At 37.5% G+C, this 22,092-nt stretch overlaps 2 protein-coding genes across 4 annotated transcripts in view; one reads left to right on the forward strand and one right to left on the reverse strand.

The window, feature by feature from the left end:
- The first annotated feature begins 159 nt into the window (after window positions 1-159).
- On the forward strand, window positions 160-4,754 carry LOC6563554 (structural maintenance of chromosomes protein 1A). Its single transcript, XM_001989955.3, has 11 exons — window positions 160-614; window positions 671-819; window positions 886-1,054; window positions 1,115-2,137; window positions 2,294-2,863; window positions 2,930-3,185; window positions 3,248-3,552; window positions 3,612-3,718; window positions 3,784-4,287; window positions 4,357-4,534; window positions 4,598-4,754. Exons 1-11 carry the CDS (start codon window positions 216-218, stop codon window positions 4,658-4,660), a joined length of 3,723 nt encoding a protein of 1,240 aa, XP_001989991.1. The 5' UTR covers window positions 160-215; the 3' UTR covers window positions 4,661-4,754.
- Window positions 4,755-5,947: 1,193 nt separating this feature from the next.
- LOC6563552 (eukaryotic translation initiation factor 4E type 2) overlaps window positions 5,948-22,092 on the reverse strand; it is a 49,540-nt gene continuing 33,395 nt past the window's right edge. The window contains exons 3-4 of one of the 3 annotated variants that reach the window (XM_001989953.2): window positions 6,853-7,001; window positions 5,948-6,601 (exon numbers count right to left, since the gene is read on the reverse strand). In XM_001989953.2, coding sequence (XP_001989989.1) covers window positions 6,577-6,601; window positions 6,853-7,001 — 174 coding nt within the window. In that variant the 3' untranslated portion in view covers window positions 5,948-6,576. Of the gene's footprint in view, window positions 6,766-6,852; window positions 7,002-11,455; window positions 11,514-22,092 lie in introns of those variants that run through there. The other 2 variants (XM_032737695.2, XM_032737697.2) reach the window with 2 other exon arrangements.

Below are 22,092 nucleotides of genomic sequence, written 5' to 3' on the forward strand. Positions count from 1 at the left end.
AGTCTTTTCGATAGCTAATCGAAATGAGCAGTATTACCATATCGATAGTTTCAGGTTCGATTAATGTTTTTCATTTACTGTTTGTAATTTGCAGCACTGGTGGCAATACGCTGTGAATGGCAATACAAAAGAGAAGCTTCTTAGTGGAAGAGAATTTGGAAAATCTATTAAATATTCGGTTTTTTTGTGTGATTTTAATCTTTTAATCTCGTACAATGGCTGAAGACGATGAGGATATAGGCCACAGAGTGATGGCACCTGCTGCGCGCAAGTCAGATGAAGAAACTGCGTTTCTTCAATTCATCGAAATGGAAAACTTTAAATCGTATCGCGGCCACATTGTTGTTGGTCCTTTGAAGCAATTCAATGCCGTTATTGGGCCCAATGGTTCTGGCAAATCAAACTTCATGGACGCCATCAGTTTTGTAATGGGCGAAAAGACCTCCAGTCTGCGTGTGAAGCGACTAAACGATCTAATCCATGGCTCATCCATCGGCAAGCCAGTGGCGCGCAGCTGCTATGTGACGGCCAAATTTATTTTGGATGGCGAGAAGCATATGGATTTTCAACGCGCAGTAATTAGCGGCTCCTCAGAGTACCGCATCAATGGCGATGTATGCCCTGCTTACGTGTATTCTCCCAGTAATAAACTTAAGCTGTACACTTTCAGAGCGTCTCGAGCAACACTTACCTGAACAAGTTGGAAAAACTTGGCATCAATGTGAAGGCAAAGAATTTTCTAGTGTTCCAAGGAGCTGTCGAAAACATAGCAATGAAAACGCCAAAGGAACGCACTGCGCTCTTTGAAGAAATTAGCGGGTGAGCCGCATAGGAATCACCACAGATAGTATTATTTATAGCATTTATTGTATGTTTAATTGCTAGTTCGGGACTTCTGAAGGATGACTACAATCGTCTCAAGCAGGAAATGATTGTCGCTGAGGAGGAGACACAGTTTACGTACCAGAAGAAAAAGGGCATCGCTGCCGAACGCAAAGAGGCCAAGCATGAGAAAATGGAAGCGGAACGCTACACACGCTTACAGGATGAATATGTACGCATTTTAAACGCATTTCAACTTGTCCTGTATTGATGAGCATTTCATTCTTTTCAGAACGAAAAACAAGTTGAGTATCAATTGTTTCGATTGTTTCACGTTGAGAAGGACGTTCTAAAGTATAACGCCGACTTGGAAGTGAAGCAGCAGGAATTGAAAGCTGTGGAATTACGCAAAGAGGCTGCTGACGAGGTGCTTCGTGAAAAGAAGAAAGACGCGGGCAAAATTACTCGAGATTTGGCTAGAATTGATCAGGAGATACGTGAATTCGAGACGCAACTAAATAAACGACGTCCACTATACATAAAGGCAAAGGAAAAGGTTGCGCATTGCAAGAAAAAGCTGGTGTCCTTGCAGAAGACGTTGGAGACAGCGCGCGAGGCGGACAATGCACACCAGTTGGATATCCAAAAGCTGGAGAAGCAATTGAGCGATGTGGAGCTGTTGAAGAAGCGGTTCGAGGATGAGATCGAGAACGAGTCGCAGCGACGTGGCAAAAGCGTCAATATGGAGGAGGGACTTCAACAGGAATATGATCGACTCAAACAGGAAGCAGAAGCGACCGCCACACAATATCGCTCCGAGTTGGACTCGGTCAATCGTGAGCAGAAATCGGAACAAGATATGCTTGATGGCGAAACGAATCGCAGGGCGTCTGTCGAAGAGTCTTATAAGAAGTTATCCTTGCAGCGCGAAGAAGCTGTCAAGCGGCGGGACAAGCTTATGGATCACATTAAATCATCTCAAGCAGCACTCGAGGAGCAAAATCGCATCAAGGACGAGCTGCGACGTGACGTGGGCAGCTCCAAGGAGAAAATTGCCGAAAAGCAACATGAGCTGGAGAATGTTCGGGATCAGTTGGGCGACGCAAAGAGTGACAAGCACGAAGATGCCCGTCGCAAAAAGAAACAGGAGGTGGTCGAATTGTTTAAGAAACAGGTGCCCGGCGTCTACGATCGCATGATCAACATGTGCCAGCCCACGCACAAGCGCTACAACGTGGCCGTCACCAAGGTGCTGGGCAAGTTTATGGAAGCCATCATTGTGGACACTGAGAAAACAGCGCGCCATTGCATTCAGGTGTGTGGTCAAATAGTGTATCTTAATCTCCTAGAGCTCTGTCAAAAATTCTATTATAATTGTCGACGACTCTATAAAGTATTCTTGATCATCATCACTAGCCAAGTCCATATAGCTTCTATATTATTTTGTGTTTATTCTCTACGTGTTTTGCAGATCTTGAAAGAGCAAATGTTGGAGGTGGAGACCTTTCTGCCATTGGACTACTTGCAAGTGAAGCCATTGAAGGAGCGATTGCGCAACATCAGTGAGCCACGCAATGTGCGGCTGGTCTTCGATGTGCTTAAGTTCGAGCCGCAGGAGATCGAGCGTGCCGTTCTGTTCGCCACTGGCAATGCACTGGTTTGCGAAACGCCAGAGGATGCAATGAAGGTTGCCTACGAAATCGATCGATCGCGTTTCGATGCCCTTGCCCTGGATGGCACATTCTATCAAAAGTCCGGTCTGATCTCTGGTGGTAGTCACGATTTGGCACGCAAAGCCAAACGCTGGGACGAAAAGCATATGGCGCAGCTAAAGATGCAGAAGGAGCGCCTCAACGAGGAGCTCAAGGAGCTGGTAAAAAAGTCTCGCAAACAGAGCGAGCTAGCAACCGTTGAGTCACAGATAAAGGGTCTCGAGAATCGACTCAAATACAGCATGGTGGACTTGGAGTCATCGAAAAAGTCTATTAGCCAATATGATAATCAGTTGCAGCAGGTCCAGAGTCAGCTGGATGACTTTGGGGTGAGTTTTGAATGCATAATGCAAATAAATAATAAAAATAATAATCCCATTTTATTGTATGCACAGCCCAAGATCAGCGAAATCGAGCGTCGCATGCAGGATCGCGAGGAGCATATACAGGAGATCAAGGAGAATATGAATAATGTGGATGATAAAGTATTTGCCGCCTTCTGCCATCGCCTGGGTTTGAAGAACATACGCCAATACGAGGAGCGCGAGTTGGTCATGCAACAGGAACGGGCACGCAAACGTGCCGAGTTCGAGCAGCAAATCGATGGTATTAACAACCAGCTGGACTTCGAGAAGCAAAAGGACACGCGAAGTGAGTAGTATATCATCAAATGTAATTTCTCTTAAATATTAAATACCAAATTCCGATTTCAGAGAACGTTGGTCGCTGGGAACGCAGCGTACAGGATGAGGAAGATGCATTGGAAGGCTTGAAAACGGCCGAGGCACGGTATTTGAAGGAAATGGATGAGGAAAAGGAGAAAATGGAGAAATTCAAGCAGGAGAAGCAAGCCAAGAAGCAGGCAGTAGATGACATGGAAGAGGACATTTCTAAAGCCCGAAGAGATGTTGCAAACTTGGCGAAAGAAATACACAATGTTGGCAGCCAGATGTCATCAGCGGAGTCCAAGATCGAGGCGAAGAAAAACGAGAGACAGAACATATTGTTGCAGGCCAAAGTACGTATGAAAACCAAAAGAAATTTGTTCTGGTTTTAACACACTTTATTTCCATGAAGACCGATTGTATTGTGGTACCGTTGCTGAAAGGTTCTCTGGACGATGCTGTGCGCCAAAGTGAGGTAGATAGTTTGGAGCCATCGACGTCCATGATGAACGACAATCTGTGAGTTACTGCTGCTGCTGTAGATAGTTGTAACCAGCTAACAATTTAATTTATATTCCAATCAGCATTGAGGTAGATTATCGATCACTGCCACGTGAGCTGTGCAAACTTAAAGATGATTCCGCCTTCAAGAAAACCAATGAGCAACTGCTGAAGGATCTGCAAGCCAAGCTGGATGTGCTCGAGCGCATACAAACGCCAAATATGAAGGCAATGCAGAAACTGGATCTTGTCACAGAGAAAGTGCAGTCCACAAACGAAGAGTTCGAGAATGCGCGACGCAAAGCTAAGAAGGCTAAGGCTGCATTTGAAAAGGTTAAGAATGAGCGATCCTCACGATTTGTCCAATGCTGTCAGCATATATCTGATGCCATCGATGGCATTTACAAGAAACTGGCACGCAACGAAGCCGCCCAGGCGTACATTGGACCTGATAATCCCGAGGAACCCTACCTCGATGGCATCAATTACAATTGTGTGGCACCCGGCAAACGTTTCCAGCCTATGAGCAATTTGAGTGGCGGTGAAAAAACCATTGCAGCACTTGCTCTGCTCTTCTCTACACACAGGTGAGCCAGATCTACATAAATATATGTATGCACATGCTTCTAACGCTTGTCTTTGTTTCCGTTTCAAAGCTATCATCCTGCGCCGTTCTTTGTGCTTGACGAGATCGACGCCGCCTTGGATAACACAAATATTGGCAAAGTCGCGTCGTATATCAGAGATCATACGACCAATTTGCAGACAATTGTCATATCTCTCAAGGAAGAGTTCTATGGTCATGCTGATGCTCTGGTCGGCATCACTCCAGCGGTATGTTGTAAAACCTATTAGCTTCATCTATTCAAATAATACAAACCTTCGTTTACTTTGCAGGAGGGCGATTGTCTCATATCAAATGTCTATATAATTGATTTGACCTGCTACGAGGACAAATGAGCTGGACACTTTTGACGCAATTAATCATAAGTTTTAATTTATAATCGATTTTGCAGCCACTTTTTCCAATTAATAAAACATTTATTGATGATAATTGATGTGCAAATTAATGGGTCTTGTCTTTGTAATCATAGAACAAACATTTTCAGAATTTACAAAAGATGTTCAAGCATTATTTTTTAAAGTGCAACATCTTTGTGCTGCCAGATTGAATCACACATTCAAAAGGACGAGCCAAGATTGAAGGGGTTTTCTTTATAGAAAAGTTATCAAATCTTAGCCGTATCCTTATGTGGCAAACGATTCGTTTTAATTAGGCATCCAAATCGTCCTGATAGTTTCCGAGCTATTAAGATTTGTGTGCATTTTGGCAGTTTTTCATTTATCCCCGGAGCGAAATTGTGTATTTGGATTACGCACATAAATTTGAATGCCGATCGATAGAGTTGATGCCTGTGAGCGAAATTAACGCACCAGGTCCTTAAGAAATTTGCAATTGCAAATTTGATTTGGCCGAGCTAAAGGTGTTTACCTGAAAAAGCAATTGTCCTAGCCATCTGACACTCTAAGAGTATGCAACAGTTTTTGATTTGGTTAAAGCAGGTTACTTCTGATTTTACTGCTCAGCTGAAAAGTATGCCTTGAGATACTTATTTAAAAAAGTTCGCGTTGGTTGATTAACGGAAAAATATATGCGACGTGTTCCCATCTAGACATGCTATTAGAGATCATTGAGAACACGTATTTTTATTTTAAAATAGTTTCTGCAACTTTAATAGTATCCTTTATTAGACTTCTGGTTCTAGGTTGGTTGTACTGTACTGTAAGTTTGTGGAGAAAATGTGTGTGTGTATGTGTGTGTGTGTGTATGTGTATACATGCTAGGTAAGTATATATGTACATCTTCATATATAAATGTAAACAACTGGGTTTTATTTTTTGTTTCAATATTTACTTTTTCTTTTTTTTTTTCTTTTCTTCATGTAAAAAACTTGTATTTCTTGATGAACAAAAACAAACAATTTGATTATTCAGTTTCCTTTTTATAATAATTTTAAAATAATCATTTCAAACAGATAAAGATAGTAACCACTAACTGGGGCTGGCTTATGTGAGTGTGTAATTCATCCTCTTTCACTGAATATATATATATATATATATATACATATGTTGGCAAAGATCATAGTTTTGAAAAGGCTGCTACGGCGCTTATAAGCTGTAACTATTCGTACTAATACAATTGTGTAGGGGATGATTTATATACTCTTTTTTTTTTTTTGGGGGGGGGGGGGGGAGAGAGGGGCTTGTAGGTGTGTAGCAAGTAATTCTATGTTACATGGATTTGTATTTTGCCAATGATTTCCAAAAATGTGCAGCTTAGAATTTTGATTAAGTTTGGCTCAGCAGTTTTAATTGGGAATGACTGAATGTAAAAACTTTATACATACAAACTAAAGTATTTATGGCATTTCATATATACAACTGACTTTGTAAAATTTTGTTGAAAATACACAGATTTGTATGATTAGCGCTTAAATGTTGGGTTTTATAGTTGCTGGGTTTTTTGGGCTAGGGAGTTGGGGTAGTCTTTGTGTGGTACTTCATCAAATCATCAATCTCATTCTGATCAGCATAATCAATAAAGTATTTATCATCAGGGCCTGATGTCCTTGTTTTGTTTGTGCCTGTCGCATTTATGTGTCTGCTAGTGTGCTTGTTGTTGTTGTTGTTGATGTTGTTGTTGTTGATGTTGTTGTTGATGTTGTTGTTGATGTTGTTGCTGTTGTGGTTGAAGTTATTGCTGATGTTGTTGTGTGTGTTGTTGCATTATTGTTGCTCCATTTACTAGTGACTAAATCATCTGTTTGTTTTTTTCTTATTGTTTTTGTTTTGTGTTTGTAGTTATTCACTGAATTTCAGCTTTTCAATGCGCCTTTATTACTGCAAAATACAAGAGGAATATTTCATTCGATTAGTTCAAGAATTAATTTGTTGCAAATGACTGTGATTCCCCTGCCAATTTGTTGCATCAGCGTCACCAAGATTTCAATTTCCAATTTCCAATTTTATAAGAATTATTTGCAACTCGATAATGACTGTGGGGCCTAAGGCAGTTGGTACTTATTTTACTATGTTGAACATTGCTGGTGCTGTAAGTGGGTGGGTTGCAGCAAATGCATCTGGATACTTACATTGAAACGTATTTAAGGCTATCACAGTGTATCTTATACTCCATTGCAGTTGTTAGAGGTATATTTAATATCCTGCGTAACGTATCACGGATACGTGTTGTACTGGTCATATCAGTGGCAGTCCGATTCCATACTGATAAGCTATCCTCCTGCATTGAGTAAATGAATTCATTAATATGGATACTATTCAATGTTGGCGGTACAAAATATTTGGATACCTAACAGCCTGAAAGCCATGTGCACGCCATAGATAGAAAACATATATGCTTAAAAGAATGTTATATTTTTTTTTTGTTGTTTTTGTTTAATAATTTTTATTCTTCAATCAATGTAAGTAAATCATTTGATGTCTGACCAATTGAAAATGAGAAATGAAACAACACAACAAATTTGATTCTAACACAAATGGCGAAACAATCATCTTAATTTAAAATGCTTTTTGCTGATTTTTGTTTTTGTTTTTTTTTTCGTTTTCATTTTTTTTTGGTTTTGGTTATCGCACTTGAAATTTGTTGACTCGTTTTCCTTTTCTCGCTACTCATTTCACGTTTCTCCTTTTTTTGTGATTTTCATTTTTTTTATATTTATAATTATGTATGTATATAAGACTAACACTTAATTGTAATGTTTATTTGTTACTTTCAATAATTAACTAAATTGTCTAAAGAGGGAAAAATATATAGAGATGTAAGTATGTTTTTAATATGAAGTTTTACACGGCTCTTTTCATTTCTTTTCTTTTTTTTTTTTATTATTATTTTAATATATATATTTTTGTTGTATATATTTTTTTTTTTGGTTTTGTATTGTTGTATTATGTATTTTAGTATTTAAACATTTTTAACAATTATGAGTATTTGCTCAAAAACTTGAGTTGAACCGTATTTGTTTTTGCTGTTGCATTTTTTATTTGCATTTTTTTGTTGTTTTGTTTTGTTATATAATAATTTATAATAAGTACAGTTTTAAGTTTCTTTTTAATTTTTGATTTAATGTTATAGGTGGTGTATGTGTGTGTGTTCGTGTGTATTTGTTTGTATATGTTATTTGTATATTTAAATCGTTTAATTTTTTACTGGATGTGCACGCAACTCTAAATGATTTTCGTTCGCTTTTATTTTGTTGAGTTTTTACCTTTCTCAGTTTTATATTATTTGTATGTATACAATTTAATTTAATATATGTATGTATTTTATAGTTATGTATGTGTGTATGTATGTATTTATATATATATATATCTGGAGGCGTGTATAGGCTTTTATTTTGCGTATGGTTTAAAACGCTTTTCAATTGCACATTGATACTTTAATATTTTGTAAATATTAAACTTTTGCAAAGTTAGCAATTTCAATTCAATGCTTTTTGCTTGCTAATTCATATATATATACATATATATAGATATATATATAGTTTTCATGTATATATATATATATATGTATATGTAACTTTAAATAAAATATATATAAATATTCATTTATGCTCATGTTAATTGTTTACTTTTGTTCTTACTGTGTTCCACTTGTTAATCATATTTTCAGTATTATTGCTTTTTGAATCTACATCATACACATAAGTGAATCCCTTTTTCTTTTAATATTCACTTTGTTATTTATTCATTCATTTATTTATTGTGTGCCTGTGTGTGTGTGTGTGTGTATGTGTATGTGTATGTGTATCTGTGTGTATCTGTGTGTACGATTGTGTGTGTGGGTCTGTTCTCTTAAACATTTCTCATCTCAGCTGTCGTCAGCGAAATTCTTTGAATGTTTTTAAGTGCTAAATTTGTTCTTTTATTGCCGTCGTTTAATTTTTATTATTTATATTTTACTTATAATTTTTTTTTCATTTTTTTTTTTGTGCCGTTTTACTGATTGCTGTCTAAGTGTTTGAAATGCTTCGATATGCCTGGAATTATTGTTGGTAAGTAAATGTTCCCAATGCAATCGCATTACATTGGGCGAACACATCATCATGATCATTATCATGATCGAAATAAACATGTTGCATACGGTTTGTATTGTGTATTGTGTGTGTGCAGCTTAAAGGAATTGGAGTGTGCCGCAAAAGCTGGTTGCAAGCTGAGAGCTTTAAAGTCGTCAAACAAAATACGCGACTAATCAGTTCTCGACATGAAAGCAGTTTTTCGACCTATTGTTTCAATTTGGGCATTCTCTCTAGAGAACTTTGTTGAATTTTATTCAATTTTAAAGTACACCATTTTTCGAGTCTGAAACAAATTGTTTTTGGGTTTTATGAAACTCACTTTCTATGCATTTTTAATATAATTTTCTTTTTCGTATTTTATTAATTAATTTTCTTTTTTTTTTTTTGGTTTGTTTTGTTTTTGTATTAATTTATTTTTAAATATTTATGCATATAAATATTGAAATTATGTAACTAGTTAATTATATTAAAATTCTAATGTTTATTAATTGAACTTCTGCGCTTAAATTTGTTTTTTTTTTATTTGTATTTTTTGTTGCTTTTATTTTTTGTTTAGCTCCATGTGTGATTTGTGTCTGGAAAGGATTTGGGTTAAATATTTTTCGATTTTGTACAAATTATTTGCTGGGCCAAGTTGATGATGAAATAAAAATAGTATTATTTATATAAGAAAAACGAAAATATTGAAAATATATACTAATGTATAATTCAAATTTGTAACTGTAGTTTTATTGCGAATCGAAACTTATATTTATTTAACAATATAAATAACAAAAACTAATAGAAACTAATGTTTATATCGAGTTTAATTATTGGGCTCGCCATAATTTTGAGCGTGGCAGAAGAAACACAAATTCATTAAAAATACAAAAAAATTAATTCGTTAAATGAAAGATTACCGTTTGTTTAATTCTTTCCTTGCTTAGCCGGTGTTAAGTGTTAAGTGAAAGTGGAAGAAATGCGATTTATGTAGAAAACTAAAGTATACATATATATATATATATATATGTATGTATGTAAGCCGTTAACAGTGTAAGTACATACATATATTATGTATTATATTTCATTCTGTATAATATATTTATATATATATATATATAAATAATTTCTTATTATTTCGTTATAATGTACAAGAGTTGTAGTTATTTGAGAAGAAAACGTGCAATTTGGAAATTGAATATGAACAACAAGGCTGGTTATAGCTTATACTGTATAACTGACACTGAATCAATATCTAGCTCGGATTGCGAGCCGGTCTTATAGATTATGAAATTGTACTTAGCACGCTTAGTAAATACACACAAGAAACTAAATCAATGACATTCAATTGCAAATATATTTTTTTTGTAATGACAAATTTGTCGCTAATTTTTGTTTTATTTTTGCTTGTTACACAAAGTAATTTTATTTTTTTTTTTATATTTTGCTTATAGTTTTCAATTTCCACTTCAATTGTATGTTATCTAATTGTTTATTTTCGCACAACATTTACATTTTGTTAATAGCAAGCTAATTTGAAAAATTTACAATTCTAGTTTCGGATTTCGACGAGTTAATAATTTATAATCGGTTCAGAAGTAGAAAAACGCATTTGCTTTGCTTGCGCAAAAAATTTGCATTCCAATTGTTTTAATTATTATTATTATTTTTTTATTTTTTATTTATGTATGTATGTACGTATTATTAAATTGTAATTCAAAAATCTACTTAATAAAATGTTTTGTTTTTGTTTTTCATTATGTTTTAATCGTTTGTTGGTTAACATTCTGTTTAAAGTTGTTTTTTTCTTTCTATCTTTATATATATATATATATATGTATGTATATATACATATATAGATTTTTTATTTATTTTTATTTTATATATGTATATATGTATATTATATGTATAACATCACATTATAATAATTACTAGTTAATAGTTTTATTTTTTGCTTTTGTTTTGGTATTTTTTTTATTTATTTTTTTTTGTATTTTGTATTTTGCTTTATTCATTATAAATGTAGTTAATGCACAAATACTAAATGTCGTAATAAATATTTGTTTATTAAATTTTCAAAAACGTATAATTTTGTTGCTGTTGCTGCAGTTGCTGTTGCAGTTGCGGTTGCTGTTTGTTGTTGTTGCTGTTGTTTTTGTTATTGTTACACAGATTTAATATAATAATTATAATGACTATTTACATCTAGACACAATTAGAAATAATACACAGGTAAGAAATATTAGAAATTGCTGGCGACAAATTCAACACATCATAATTATGTATATAGCACGCAAATTATTAGATCATGAGAAAGCACGAGCACGAGCACCATGCAACACCCAACAAGAAATGGAAACACGTGCCACGACCATTAAACAGCCCCCCACCCTAATCTCTGCCTGCCCCGAAATTAAATTACCCTTCTGCACTCTCGCAGTCGCTGACTCGTCGCTGTGGCTTCTGTCTCTGCTCGCATTTAGTAAGTTGCCAACATATTTTATTTTTCAAGTAGCCAATAGACTTGCTTCAATTTCATGCGCAGGCTGTAGGCTTCTTTCTAGTTGAGAGTCTGGGATCTGTTTTAATTTTAGCAGCATTAATTAGTCAGCGGACACTTTGTTTTTTGTTGCTGTGTCCTGGATGTTCTCGGTGCCTGCATCCTGGCGTATCCGCTGGTGTTACGTGACCGTCTCTCCACTCATCTGCCATTGTTGCTTTTAACTTGGTTTTCACATCTGCAAGCGAAATATGAATAAAATGAATGAGTTGAATTTACAATTGCAAAAGTAGCTTTGCCTCTGTTTTTTGCCTCGTGTTTCTCCTCTCTCTCTCTCTCTCTCGCTCTCTCGCTCACTCAATCTCGCCTAGCGCCTCAATCTAATGCACCTAATCCGCACTGTAAGCCGCAAAACAAACTGCAGGCCATAAGTCGAAGCTAACACGTACTAGGGAGCAATAGTGGGCCGTCTAAGAGCAGGCAAGGCGACAAACAAGCTACGGAAACGGAATTATCAATGTGGCCATGTCTGTGACAATGTGTGTGTGTGTGTGCTGTGTGTGCTGTGTGTCCTGTGTGTGTGTGGGAGTGTGAGTGTGGGTGTGTAACTATCTCAAATAGGTCAAGCAACAGGATCTGACACTCGCTTCTAGTCTACACACACACATTCTTCTCTGTAATGTCGTGTTGCATCAGTTGCGGTGCTTGTATGTGTGGGTGAGTGTGTGTGTGTGTGTATGTGTGTGTAGTGTGCCTGTGTGTGCGTGCCGGCAGCCATGACATTGTCATGCACAGAGAAGTGGTTGCGGAGGTTTGCTTTGTTGCTCGCCTCCTCTAAAATGCAATGTGCATAAAAATTGATGGAAGTGCTTCTTGCCTCACAGCATCGAAAAAATACAAATCTGTGGCAGCAAGTCTAAGATCTAAAATCTATTGTATTGCAACAACATTCCCTTATTTTTCCATCGAATTGATATAAAGGAGAAAAAGGCAGGCAAAATAAGATATACAAGATTTTGTATCTTTTCAACAAAAAGTACTTTGACAAGTTTTATTTAGTTTGTACAGCGAAAGGGTTTCAAAAATTGATAACAAATCCAAGATTTTCCAAGAATTACTTCAATTTGAGACAATAATTTAACATTTAACTTGCTTGCTCGCTTCTCGCTCGAGCTTCTGGCTGAATACGCAGCAAATAAATACGAATTTCCTGGAATTAACTGTTGACTCTACAAATTGATGATGATTGCATAATGCAACGATTATCTCATAGTTTCTTCCATTACGCAGCTCTAATGTTGCCCACATCACGCACACACACACACACACACAGGACACACACACACACTCAGCCACGTGCTAGAATTTCCATCAATGTGGCTTTGGTGAATTTTCCGCTTTATTTAATTTGGTGGCTGCCTCAAGCGCAGCGAAGACATCGTAAAAATGACATCAGCTGTTGCTATACGTCGCATTTGCGTCATCAGACGCCGTTGTCTGCAGCGGCGTCGACAATAGCAATTTGGCCAAGGAATTCCAGTAATAGACGGACACACACACTCACATAGCACCCACATTAGCACTCACCAAGCACAACCACTCAACACCCAGCCAGAGCCACATATTCCCGTAGCTAGAAAACAATCGAAATGCATCCTGCCAAAGTGGATTTAAGCCCGACAAACATTGGATTTATTTATCATCTATCAATGATAAGAACTAAAGTGCTAATTGAAAGCAAATTGCTTATTAATTTCATCAAATTGAAACATTGGTTGGGAAAGCTTTAAATTACGAGCATTAACACGAGTATTTCAGGATAATTGTTTGTTTTATTATTTATTTAAATTGTGCATTTGTTGCTATTTTAAGGACACTTTTACGCCATTTAAATTTCTAGTTATGTGCATTGTTCGCTTACGAATAATAAAATCCCAAATACTATTGAAATAAACAAATTGTTACATTTTGCATTGGCTTTTTCATTTCCATAATATTAATCAAATATCTTTCACATTCTGCCTATCCCTCGCAGTACTCGTCGTGATATCTGAATAAATATGTACATTGAACCTACGCATAGATTTTTTCTAAAATTTAAATAATCCTACACACTCAATGCCTCCCACAATTAGTGTCTCAAGTTTGCTTATAAAAATAGAAAGAAGCCATTAAATTGCTGTAGAGCCAAAAGCCAAACGAATGCAACGTGGGCTTGGACAATGTCAAGCTAGCGGGAGCTATAAGCGCAAGTTTTAAATATAAATATTAAACTTTTACTGAATATATAGAACAGACATTGCTACATCAAAAATATAATACGAAATGCATTAAAATGAATTTTACAAAATATTCCCATACAAATTTTGCATTTCAGAAACATTTTTCGATTACGCAAAAAATGGAAAGAAAAAAATAATGATAAAAACCCGATAGAAATAAACTGAAATTGACAACGGCAACGCTGCAGGAGATCGACCATCAATGGGCGGATTGACATGGCAGTTAAATTGGGAGATAGCCTTGCACTCGACTCGTTCCGGCTGCGTGTCGAGTCTGGCGCTGATGTTGCCAATTCGATGTCAAAGCCAAATATGTAAATTAGTTTGATTTACAGCGAAAATGGGGAAATGGGTTTGCTGCTGCTGCTCCTGCTGCTGCTGCTGGGCAGGCGGCACTCTTGGGATGCTGTTGACTAAATTTAAAATTTATGACTCTGGTCTGGGCGAACAACAGCACAGCCACTTGGCCACTTGCGGGTCTTAGAGCAGCTCGATTTGCTTTAAACGGTTTCATTTGTTGTGACTGTGCGCAAACAATCGAGCACCACTGTATATAAGTATGTGTGTGTGTGTGTGTATATATATATGTATATATATGAGCTACTCAGGGTTACAAAGAATCCATGTGAATATGCAAAGCTCTTGTTTGACGAAGTGAAAGGGCTCCTGTGCCAGCAATTACCTTTTGACTGGGCAGTGGTGGTGGTGAAACAGGTGAATCGCTTGCACACCCACTGACACCCATCCACAGGGCCGTGTGCATGAACCGTTACAATTCCAGCTAAATCTCAACTTAGTCTGCTGTTCGGGTGCTCAACTCTCGGCGCGTGCTAGGGATTTGCGGTTGAGCAGGGCTGCTGATGGCCAACCAACCAGCTTCAACCCCTTTCTACATTGTGCGTGTGCGTGTGTGTGGATGTGGATGTGGATGTGTGTGTGTGCGTGTTTGCCTTGCTTTGCATCACAATTGTGCGGCCAAAAGGTCGCAACCACAACTGTTGAGCTGCCCAATGTGCGTCTATCTCTTATTGTGGTGGTCGGGGCCACATATGCATTGTGAGCGTTGCAGCACATATAACTCAATTAAAGTTAGGACTGATAATGACCACACTTAACCAATCAGCCAGCGTAAATAGACAAATACTGTAACACGCACACATCTTGCCGACCAAATAAATGGAGAGATATGAGTGGAGCGTGCACGAGTCGAGAGTATTGTTGAGTTGCACATTGTGTCGAATGCGTTGCAACAGCAACACAATGGAAACACACACACACACACACACACACACACACAGAAAACCCATCCTTCATGAATAGGCAGACAAATGTGTCCTGTGGTTGCTGCTCACATATGCAAATTAGCAGCAGGTGCTTAGCCTCCCATATCGATCTGTATCCATACATATATACGCATCTACACAATGCACGTGCACACACAGGTGCATATGGATGCATGTGTGTGTGTGTGTGTGTGTGTGTGTGTGTATGGATTATACATATATAAAACGTCCATTTCACGTCCAGGCCAATGCAGTCAATGACGATATATTTGTCAGTGTGAAACGCGCGCAATGCGCAATTATTTTCATCGGCTCCAAGTCCTGCGATTTGCAATTCGTAATCCGACAAAAAACGAAAGCAAGTTTGTCATACTACTGTATACCCTGTGTATGTCTTTTCAATAATCTATATAAAAACAGTACAAATATATATATTTAATCCCCCTCACAAAATGAGCATAGCGTTCGTTTCAGTTTGGGCAACTTTTTCGATTTTATATAGAAGGCAGTAACGGCCTTTCAGATACCCAGTGAAAACATCCTTTTGTTGTAGTTGATAAGATGCCGAGATACTCATAAATCGACTGTTCCATAATTATACATTTTTGCAAATTCAATGACTTCTTTTTTGCAGAACTTCTTTGTATATTTGGTTTAGTAATTGGTAGAGAATATCTACGATAACATTATTTTGAGTATCTAAACGATAGTTCGATAATATTAATAATCAACAAGTCGAAATTATTCTGCAATAATCAAAAATGATTATCACAGCAAAAAAGAAAAAACGAAAGCAGGCAGCGGGGCTAATGAGTTTGGCTTAGAGCTCTTTGGCCACAACTTACATGACATCAAAAACAAAGTAATAAAATTGCAAAGCTGATCAAATTGAATCAAGTTGAGATTTACATTGTAGCCAAAATGTCGCTGCGACCAAGAAGCTGGCTGGGGGTGGTTGTGGGTTGCTCGGTGCCGAATCCAATGCGAGACAGCAAGAGGAAACTAGCAAACTTCCAGCGAAACTAAATAGCAGAGCTACTAGTGCAGATAAGAACAATCAAGTGTGTTACACACACTCACTACTCACTACTCACTACTGACTGTGTGTTCTATGGCATCAGCAGCCGTAGAACACTATTAACACAAACAGGACAACAATAGTTTTCATTCCATCGCTGTCGCTCTCGCTCTTTCCGCCTGCCGGTGGGCACCCCAGGCAATTTCCTCTGTGTCCCCAGCGTTATACGTAAACAAATTTTAACGGTTTAACTTTTTGCTTGGGTTTTCAGCTCAGCACAAAACCCAGACCCCGTCTCCCCCCCCCCCCCTCTCCTTCCCTCACAATTTGGATGATGGTGCGTAAGTGCGCGTGTGTGTGTGCGTGTGTGTTTGTGTGAGTCTATGTGGATATTATGCTCTGCCATGTTTGTTTACAATGCTTTTATGTTTGCACAAATGACGTCCGCTTCTCGGACCATGTGCCCCCCACCCCACATACACTCTTACACACACACATACAGACTCAAAGCGGAATGTGTCGCATTCGTGCCTATGTCAGCGATACCCTATAAACCCAAGTGATTCAATGAGCCTTTTGCAATTTATTGCTTGAAACAAGTCACCTTTTTTCAATTTTTTTTTTATAATTATTGCAAAATTATTTTCAGCATAGTGAATATACATATCCCGATTCGATGCGATACTTTTACTCTTACTAATTATTGTTCTTTTTTACGTATATATCTATATATATATACTTTTATTTTTTTATATATTTATTTATTCGTTTTGCAGCTAATATTAAAATTATGCGCAATTTTAACAGCTAATCACTGAGTACCCCATATTTCGAGCACGGCAGCGCAGCACTTTAAGTTAAGATGATTTGTGCGTGTAAAAGAGATAGCAACATTGTTCCATAAGAGAGTTATGCTGTTGTGTCTCTGTATGTGTGTGTGTGTGTTCTTAATGTTGTGTCTGTGACTTATTGTTATGCTGCCACAGTGCCGAATTTATGACTCGAGGTCTCGGCAATGGTTTCCACAACCGAAGCAAACTCCAACAGCTTCACACTCAGTGCGCACAGTGGGCCCTTAAAAATAGACACAAGCCAACTGGCTGAGTTTTCTAGCTGGATGGCTGGGCTGGCTGGGTGGGTTTTTAGTATTCCAGCTATGTAAAATGGAATGCGGAGTGTAAAGCGGGAAAAAAATAAACGTCGCAGAGTGGGTGAAAAAAGAAGAAAAAAAAAAGTTGCAGCTCGTTGTCTAAACCTACGACTGCCATAAATATATTGGGTCTTAGTCTCTGGAGCACTCTCCACTCTGGGATTAAACTGGCAGCGTCTTAACTCGGCTATAGTTAAGGATTTCGCCTGCCTGCCTGCCAGCCGCCGCCTGTTGAAGGAATGGGTTGCAGCAGGACTTGTCTCGGCCAGAGAAGTATCGGTTACCACTCCCCTTCTCTCCAATCGCCTCCGCAGGCTCTCTTTCTCTGTATCTGTCGGCGTTTGTGCGAGGCGAGGGCGCTTTCATTAAAAGTTGCCAACTTATGCGATTTGCTTTAAGCTGCCTGCTCTGTATTAAATCAATTTCGTCTGCGGGCTTTTAAATTGGCTTTCAGCCTGGCCTGTGCGACGAGCGGGGCTGGGCGGAACGTGGCAACGATGCGATGTTTATGCAAAGATGTTGCATAAATTATGACACAAAAAGTGCTGCATGCTTTTTTGAATTTAAATTTGACAGTTTTGCGTGTGTGTGTGCGTGTGTGTGTGTGAGAAAGTGGGTGTGGCTTTTCTTTGGTGACAAAAGGCAACAGCAACAAAAGCACGCAGGTTGTTAATTTATTGGCAGCCAACGCTGATGCCGCTGACGTCACCTGCTCCTCGATTCTTGTCGCACAATTTTAACTTTGTCTTCGGCTCCCTCTAACTGAGCTTCATTTTCTTAAATTTCATTTCCAAATATAGCACGTCTCTGCATACACTTATCCATACACACACACACTCACACACACACACACACACACACGCACACACAGATGCACATTAACAGCCACGAGCCGCCATTTCGTAGGGAGCAGGAGTAGCTTAAACGAGTCACATTTGCCGCGCCGTTGTCATGTGCGTGTTAAATGCAAGTTTCCGATAAAAATAAAAGCCAAAGAAACCCTCACAATAGCGCCCAGGAAGCGACGAGCCAATCTCTAGGTTAATAGCTATAAAAGAAACATTAAAGCCAAGCAAAGCAACAACAACAACAACAAAATAATGCTAGAATGGGTTTGCTCAAATATGAGTTAACAACGATGATATGATTTCAAAAGAATGAACTCTAAATTGTGAGCTTATATACTTTTCTCATTTTGACTCGTTCAGATATATCTATATATTTATGTATATATATACATATACATATATTTAAATGGTATAGATTTAACTACGAGTGCCGACACTTAATATTAAACTGCAATATTACTTTATTGTAATCTGACGAAAATGTAATGTAAAAAAAATATATATATGCTCGATATATATATAATATATAAATATGCTGTACATATAATAATAGCCCAGCTCTGTGTGGGAACTTGTCTGGGAAAATTATCGAGTAGGCAGCAAAGTTTGTTGTTCAAGTTGTTCGAATTCTGGTAGCAACTGGCAGCAGCAACCGATGAGTAGAATTTTGGTATTTGCTTTTATAGCCCAGGCAAATGGCCAAGACAAAAAAGGCAAAAGAACGTGACGCCATCTGCAGTCGAGAGACTCTAGACTAGCATATAGATCGTAAATCATGAAATTTTGAACGGAGAACGCAAACCAGAAAAACATTAAGTATACACCATGGGTACACACAAAAGCCAGCCGCTGACTCGATATTCTCCCGCCACCCCCGCCGTTTGTCAATTAAGACGAGACTGAGTTCAACTGCTATCATAGCGACGCGATATGTATCTACAACATAGTAAGCAAAGGTTAACGATGTCGTTCACTGAAGCGTATCGAACTAATTAATCATCTTTTGCACCTTACACAGAATTCATGTCCTTTATCAAGTAAGCCTTTCCAAGCGTGTGTGTGTATGTGTTTGTGTGTACGAGTGTGTGTGCTTTTGACGAGCATTTAAATCATTTACTTGAATCGCTTGTCGCATTTTGCATACTGAAAGTTTTGAAATGTCAAAGTTGACAAAGATTCGCGTAGATTGATGGGTGTGCGGATAAAGAGTTTGGATTTAAATGTATACAGAAATAGAAATTGCCTTTAAATGTTGATGAAAATGTGTGGAAATGTGTCAGAAAATCAATACGCAAGCATCGCAAAAGAGGCTTAAGCAAACTGCAACAGTTGCAAATTTAATAAAACTCTTTGCAGCACTCGCCAAGATGAATGTCGCCTTAAGCTCTAAGGCGTTGTGCTATTCTCTGACCAAAAGAATCTGGAGCAGTAAGCGATGAATTGCTACGGGCATTGTTGCAACGCAGCAGACAATGCCTGTCACTTGGAGCGCTTATAAAGAACCGAACGAAGCAACTCAATTACTAACCGAAATAGAAGACACTGTGGCGTTCTTTGAATAGCACATTCAACGTTTAGCAAAAGGCAATTACTGCATAGAGTTGAAGAGTTTTATACGAATATTAGTTGCTCATCTGTCAAGTGCTGCCAATTAAAAACTCTGGCAAAATGTATTCATTACGCAGAACATGAACTTTGGCCCACTTTGAAATCCCTTGCTGCAAAGCTTCACCCTATTCATACACTATGTCTATGTGTGTATGTTAGCACACACATATTTACTTATGTAAAAGTAGTATACATATATATATGTGTATGTATATGAATGTGCATGTGCTGCACACGTACTTGGACGAAACTTTTCGTAGGCACTGTTGCTAAATTTGACCAAACTGTTGCAAACAGCGTCACGTAATTCGAACAGAACTTGCACAACAACTATGCACATATATATATACAGACTATGTGTATTGTACTGACGTATATAGTATATATATATATGTATATATGAAGTTGTGTGAGTTTAACAGGCAGCAGTATATTTTCTCAATCAGCATCAAAAGCTACAATTACTTTAAATGACCAGATTGTCTAATAGCGATAAAAATCGATTTTGTTTTGAATGTATTGAAACTTGGGGTTTATATTTATTCAGAGCTTTGTATTTAATACAGAATATATGTCCGCTTCATGCGACTTATACTACGCGATTCAAGCGACCAAATGCGACTAACTCATACTTCATGAAAGTAGCTTAAACATACCAACGAAGAAGGTCTTGATCATAAGGAACTTACAATTACCGTTGCTCGCAGGCAACAACAGATTAAGACTACAAAACGGGAATGCAAGACAAGCTGCGGTGTACATACCCAAATACAGTTATTTCCAACAGAATGAATATACTTTGACCAAATATTAATGAACGTTTGTGAAATATATGAGCTGTTAAGAGGATATTTTAAACATTTTTTATTTAAAAAAAAAATCGAATATAAAAAAAAACAAAACTCAAAAGCAATTCTAAAAGTTATTGCTCTGTTTTTGCTATCGCTGTAAAATTTAATAGTGCCAATAGCAGCAAACTGGTTTGAATGCTCTGTCATTGGTTATTTTGCAGAGCGAAACAGCATTCAAATCAGTTTTCTGCAATTATTTCAAAGTTTGAAACCAAAACTGAAACAATTCCCCAGCCCATAGAAAATATTCACTGGAATATCCGACTATCAATATTGATGAAGTGAGGGAGTTTTAAATATTTGTACGTGCTCCAATTGCAGAGCCAGTCGATCGGCTAACTTAATCTCGCCCATTTGAGTCAGCACTGAAATCGATGCATTGTTTAAAGCGTGTGAACACAAAAAAAAAACTTGCAACCACCAAAAATGGTTTGCGAAAAAAATGCAATTTTGATTGCAGTTGAAATTTGAAATTCAATGCAAACTGCGTGCAGAAAAATTGGGGTGCGAAATTGGTATCGGACCCAGAGTTGTTGGCACAAGCAGTGAACGTGGCATTTGAGTATTGCAATTGACCAAAAATGTGTGAATAACAAACAAAGCCAAACACACGCTCAATAAATAGAAACAGTTTAACATTTTCCGTTGCGTAATTAAAATTATTTTTGTTTGGAGTGACGCTTATAGCCTGTTTGTAAATAGTCAAAATTATCACAGATCGTATCTATTGACACAACACGTGTGTGTGTATGTGTGTGTGCAGAGTGTGTGTGTGTGTGCAGTGTGTGTGTGTGTGTGTGTGCATTTATCTGAGTTTGCATATCATTAGCCTTTGTCAAGCTCTGGTCAGCGTCATTCCACAAGGTCGCTGTAGTCATCATCAACATTTACATTAACATCATCATCATCATCATCATCATCTTGTATGTATTTTGCACTTTGGAAAAGATGTATGCTTGTCAGGTTAAGTGACAAATTCACAACAGTTTCTAAATATAACGTGACAGACTTGTTTCGAGAAATTACATTTAATAGCGGCCATTAGGCAATTGAGCTATATATATATATATATATATGCATATGGCAAAACTAGAATGCTACAGTTGATGACAAAATGACCTTTCACCAATCAAACTGTTAATATATAGTTTAAACGGCTATTAAATCGATTTATTTGTTTCGTTTGTGTTTACTGCTCACATAAGAAAAAAATAAACACGTTCACAGGAAAGAAATTAAATGCGGGAATTCCACAATGTTGATTCATGTTTGATTTATATATGGAATTAAACACAGAATAACACACAGAGTAATTGGTGCAAACAGTTTACAATTTTGAGCGCAAAAAATTCTACTTTTCTGTACGAGTTCTGTTTTTAGTCTATTTATTGCCACAGAGCAGCAGCTTCAGTAATTCTGGCTTAAAATTCAATTACAACATCCGCCCAGGACAACTGGACAAGAGTAGGCCAGACGCGTTGTGGAACAGCCCTAATTAAAATTCCAAGAATTTATTTTCCCATTTACTTTCAGTCAACAAAATTATTTATAGAACTGAGACTTGGCCACCATCTACTTTTTGGTGGGAATTCACATTGTAATTGAGCACTTTATATGTATTTTAATCAAATTTGTTGGCACTGACACATTGACTATTGTATGCTGGGAAATTTTCGACAGATACTACAACAATGTGAAAACCGCATCAAGTTAAAATCAATTGCCGCAGGCAATTGTCTGGTTGGAGCTGTCAGTGAGTGCTTCGGGTAGTGATTCA

The sequence above is a fragment of the Drosophila grimshawi genome, unplaced genomic scaffold (assembly GCF_018153295.1).
Source record: "Drosophila grimshawi isolate 15287-2541.00 unplaced genomic scaffold, ASM1815329v1 contig_311, whole genome shotgun sequence".
NCBI classification, from domain to species: domain Eukaryota; kingdom Metazoa; phylum Arthropoda; class Insecta; order Diptera; family Drosophilidae; genus Drosophila; species Drosophila grimshawi.

Excerpts from the sequence above, each read along its gene's own strand:
- LOC6563554 (XM_001989955.3), top strand. The coding sequence starts at position 216 with ATGGCTGAAGACGATGAGGATATAGGCCACAGAGTGATGGCACCTGCT. Across the intron at positions 3,186-3,247 it reads GAAGCAAAAGGACACGCGAA|AGAACGTTGGTCGCTGGGAA; the intron begins GTGAGTAGTATA and ends TTCCGATTTCAG. Across the intron at positions 4,535-4,597 it reads TGGTCGGCATCACTCCAGCG|GAGGGCGATTGTCTCATATC; the intron begins GTATGTTGTAAA and ends TTTACTTTGCAG.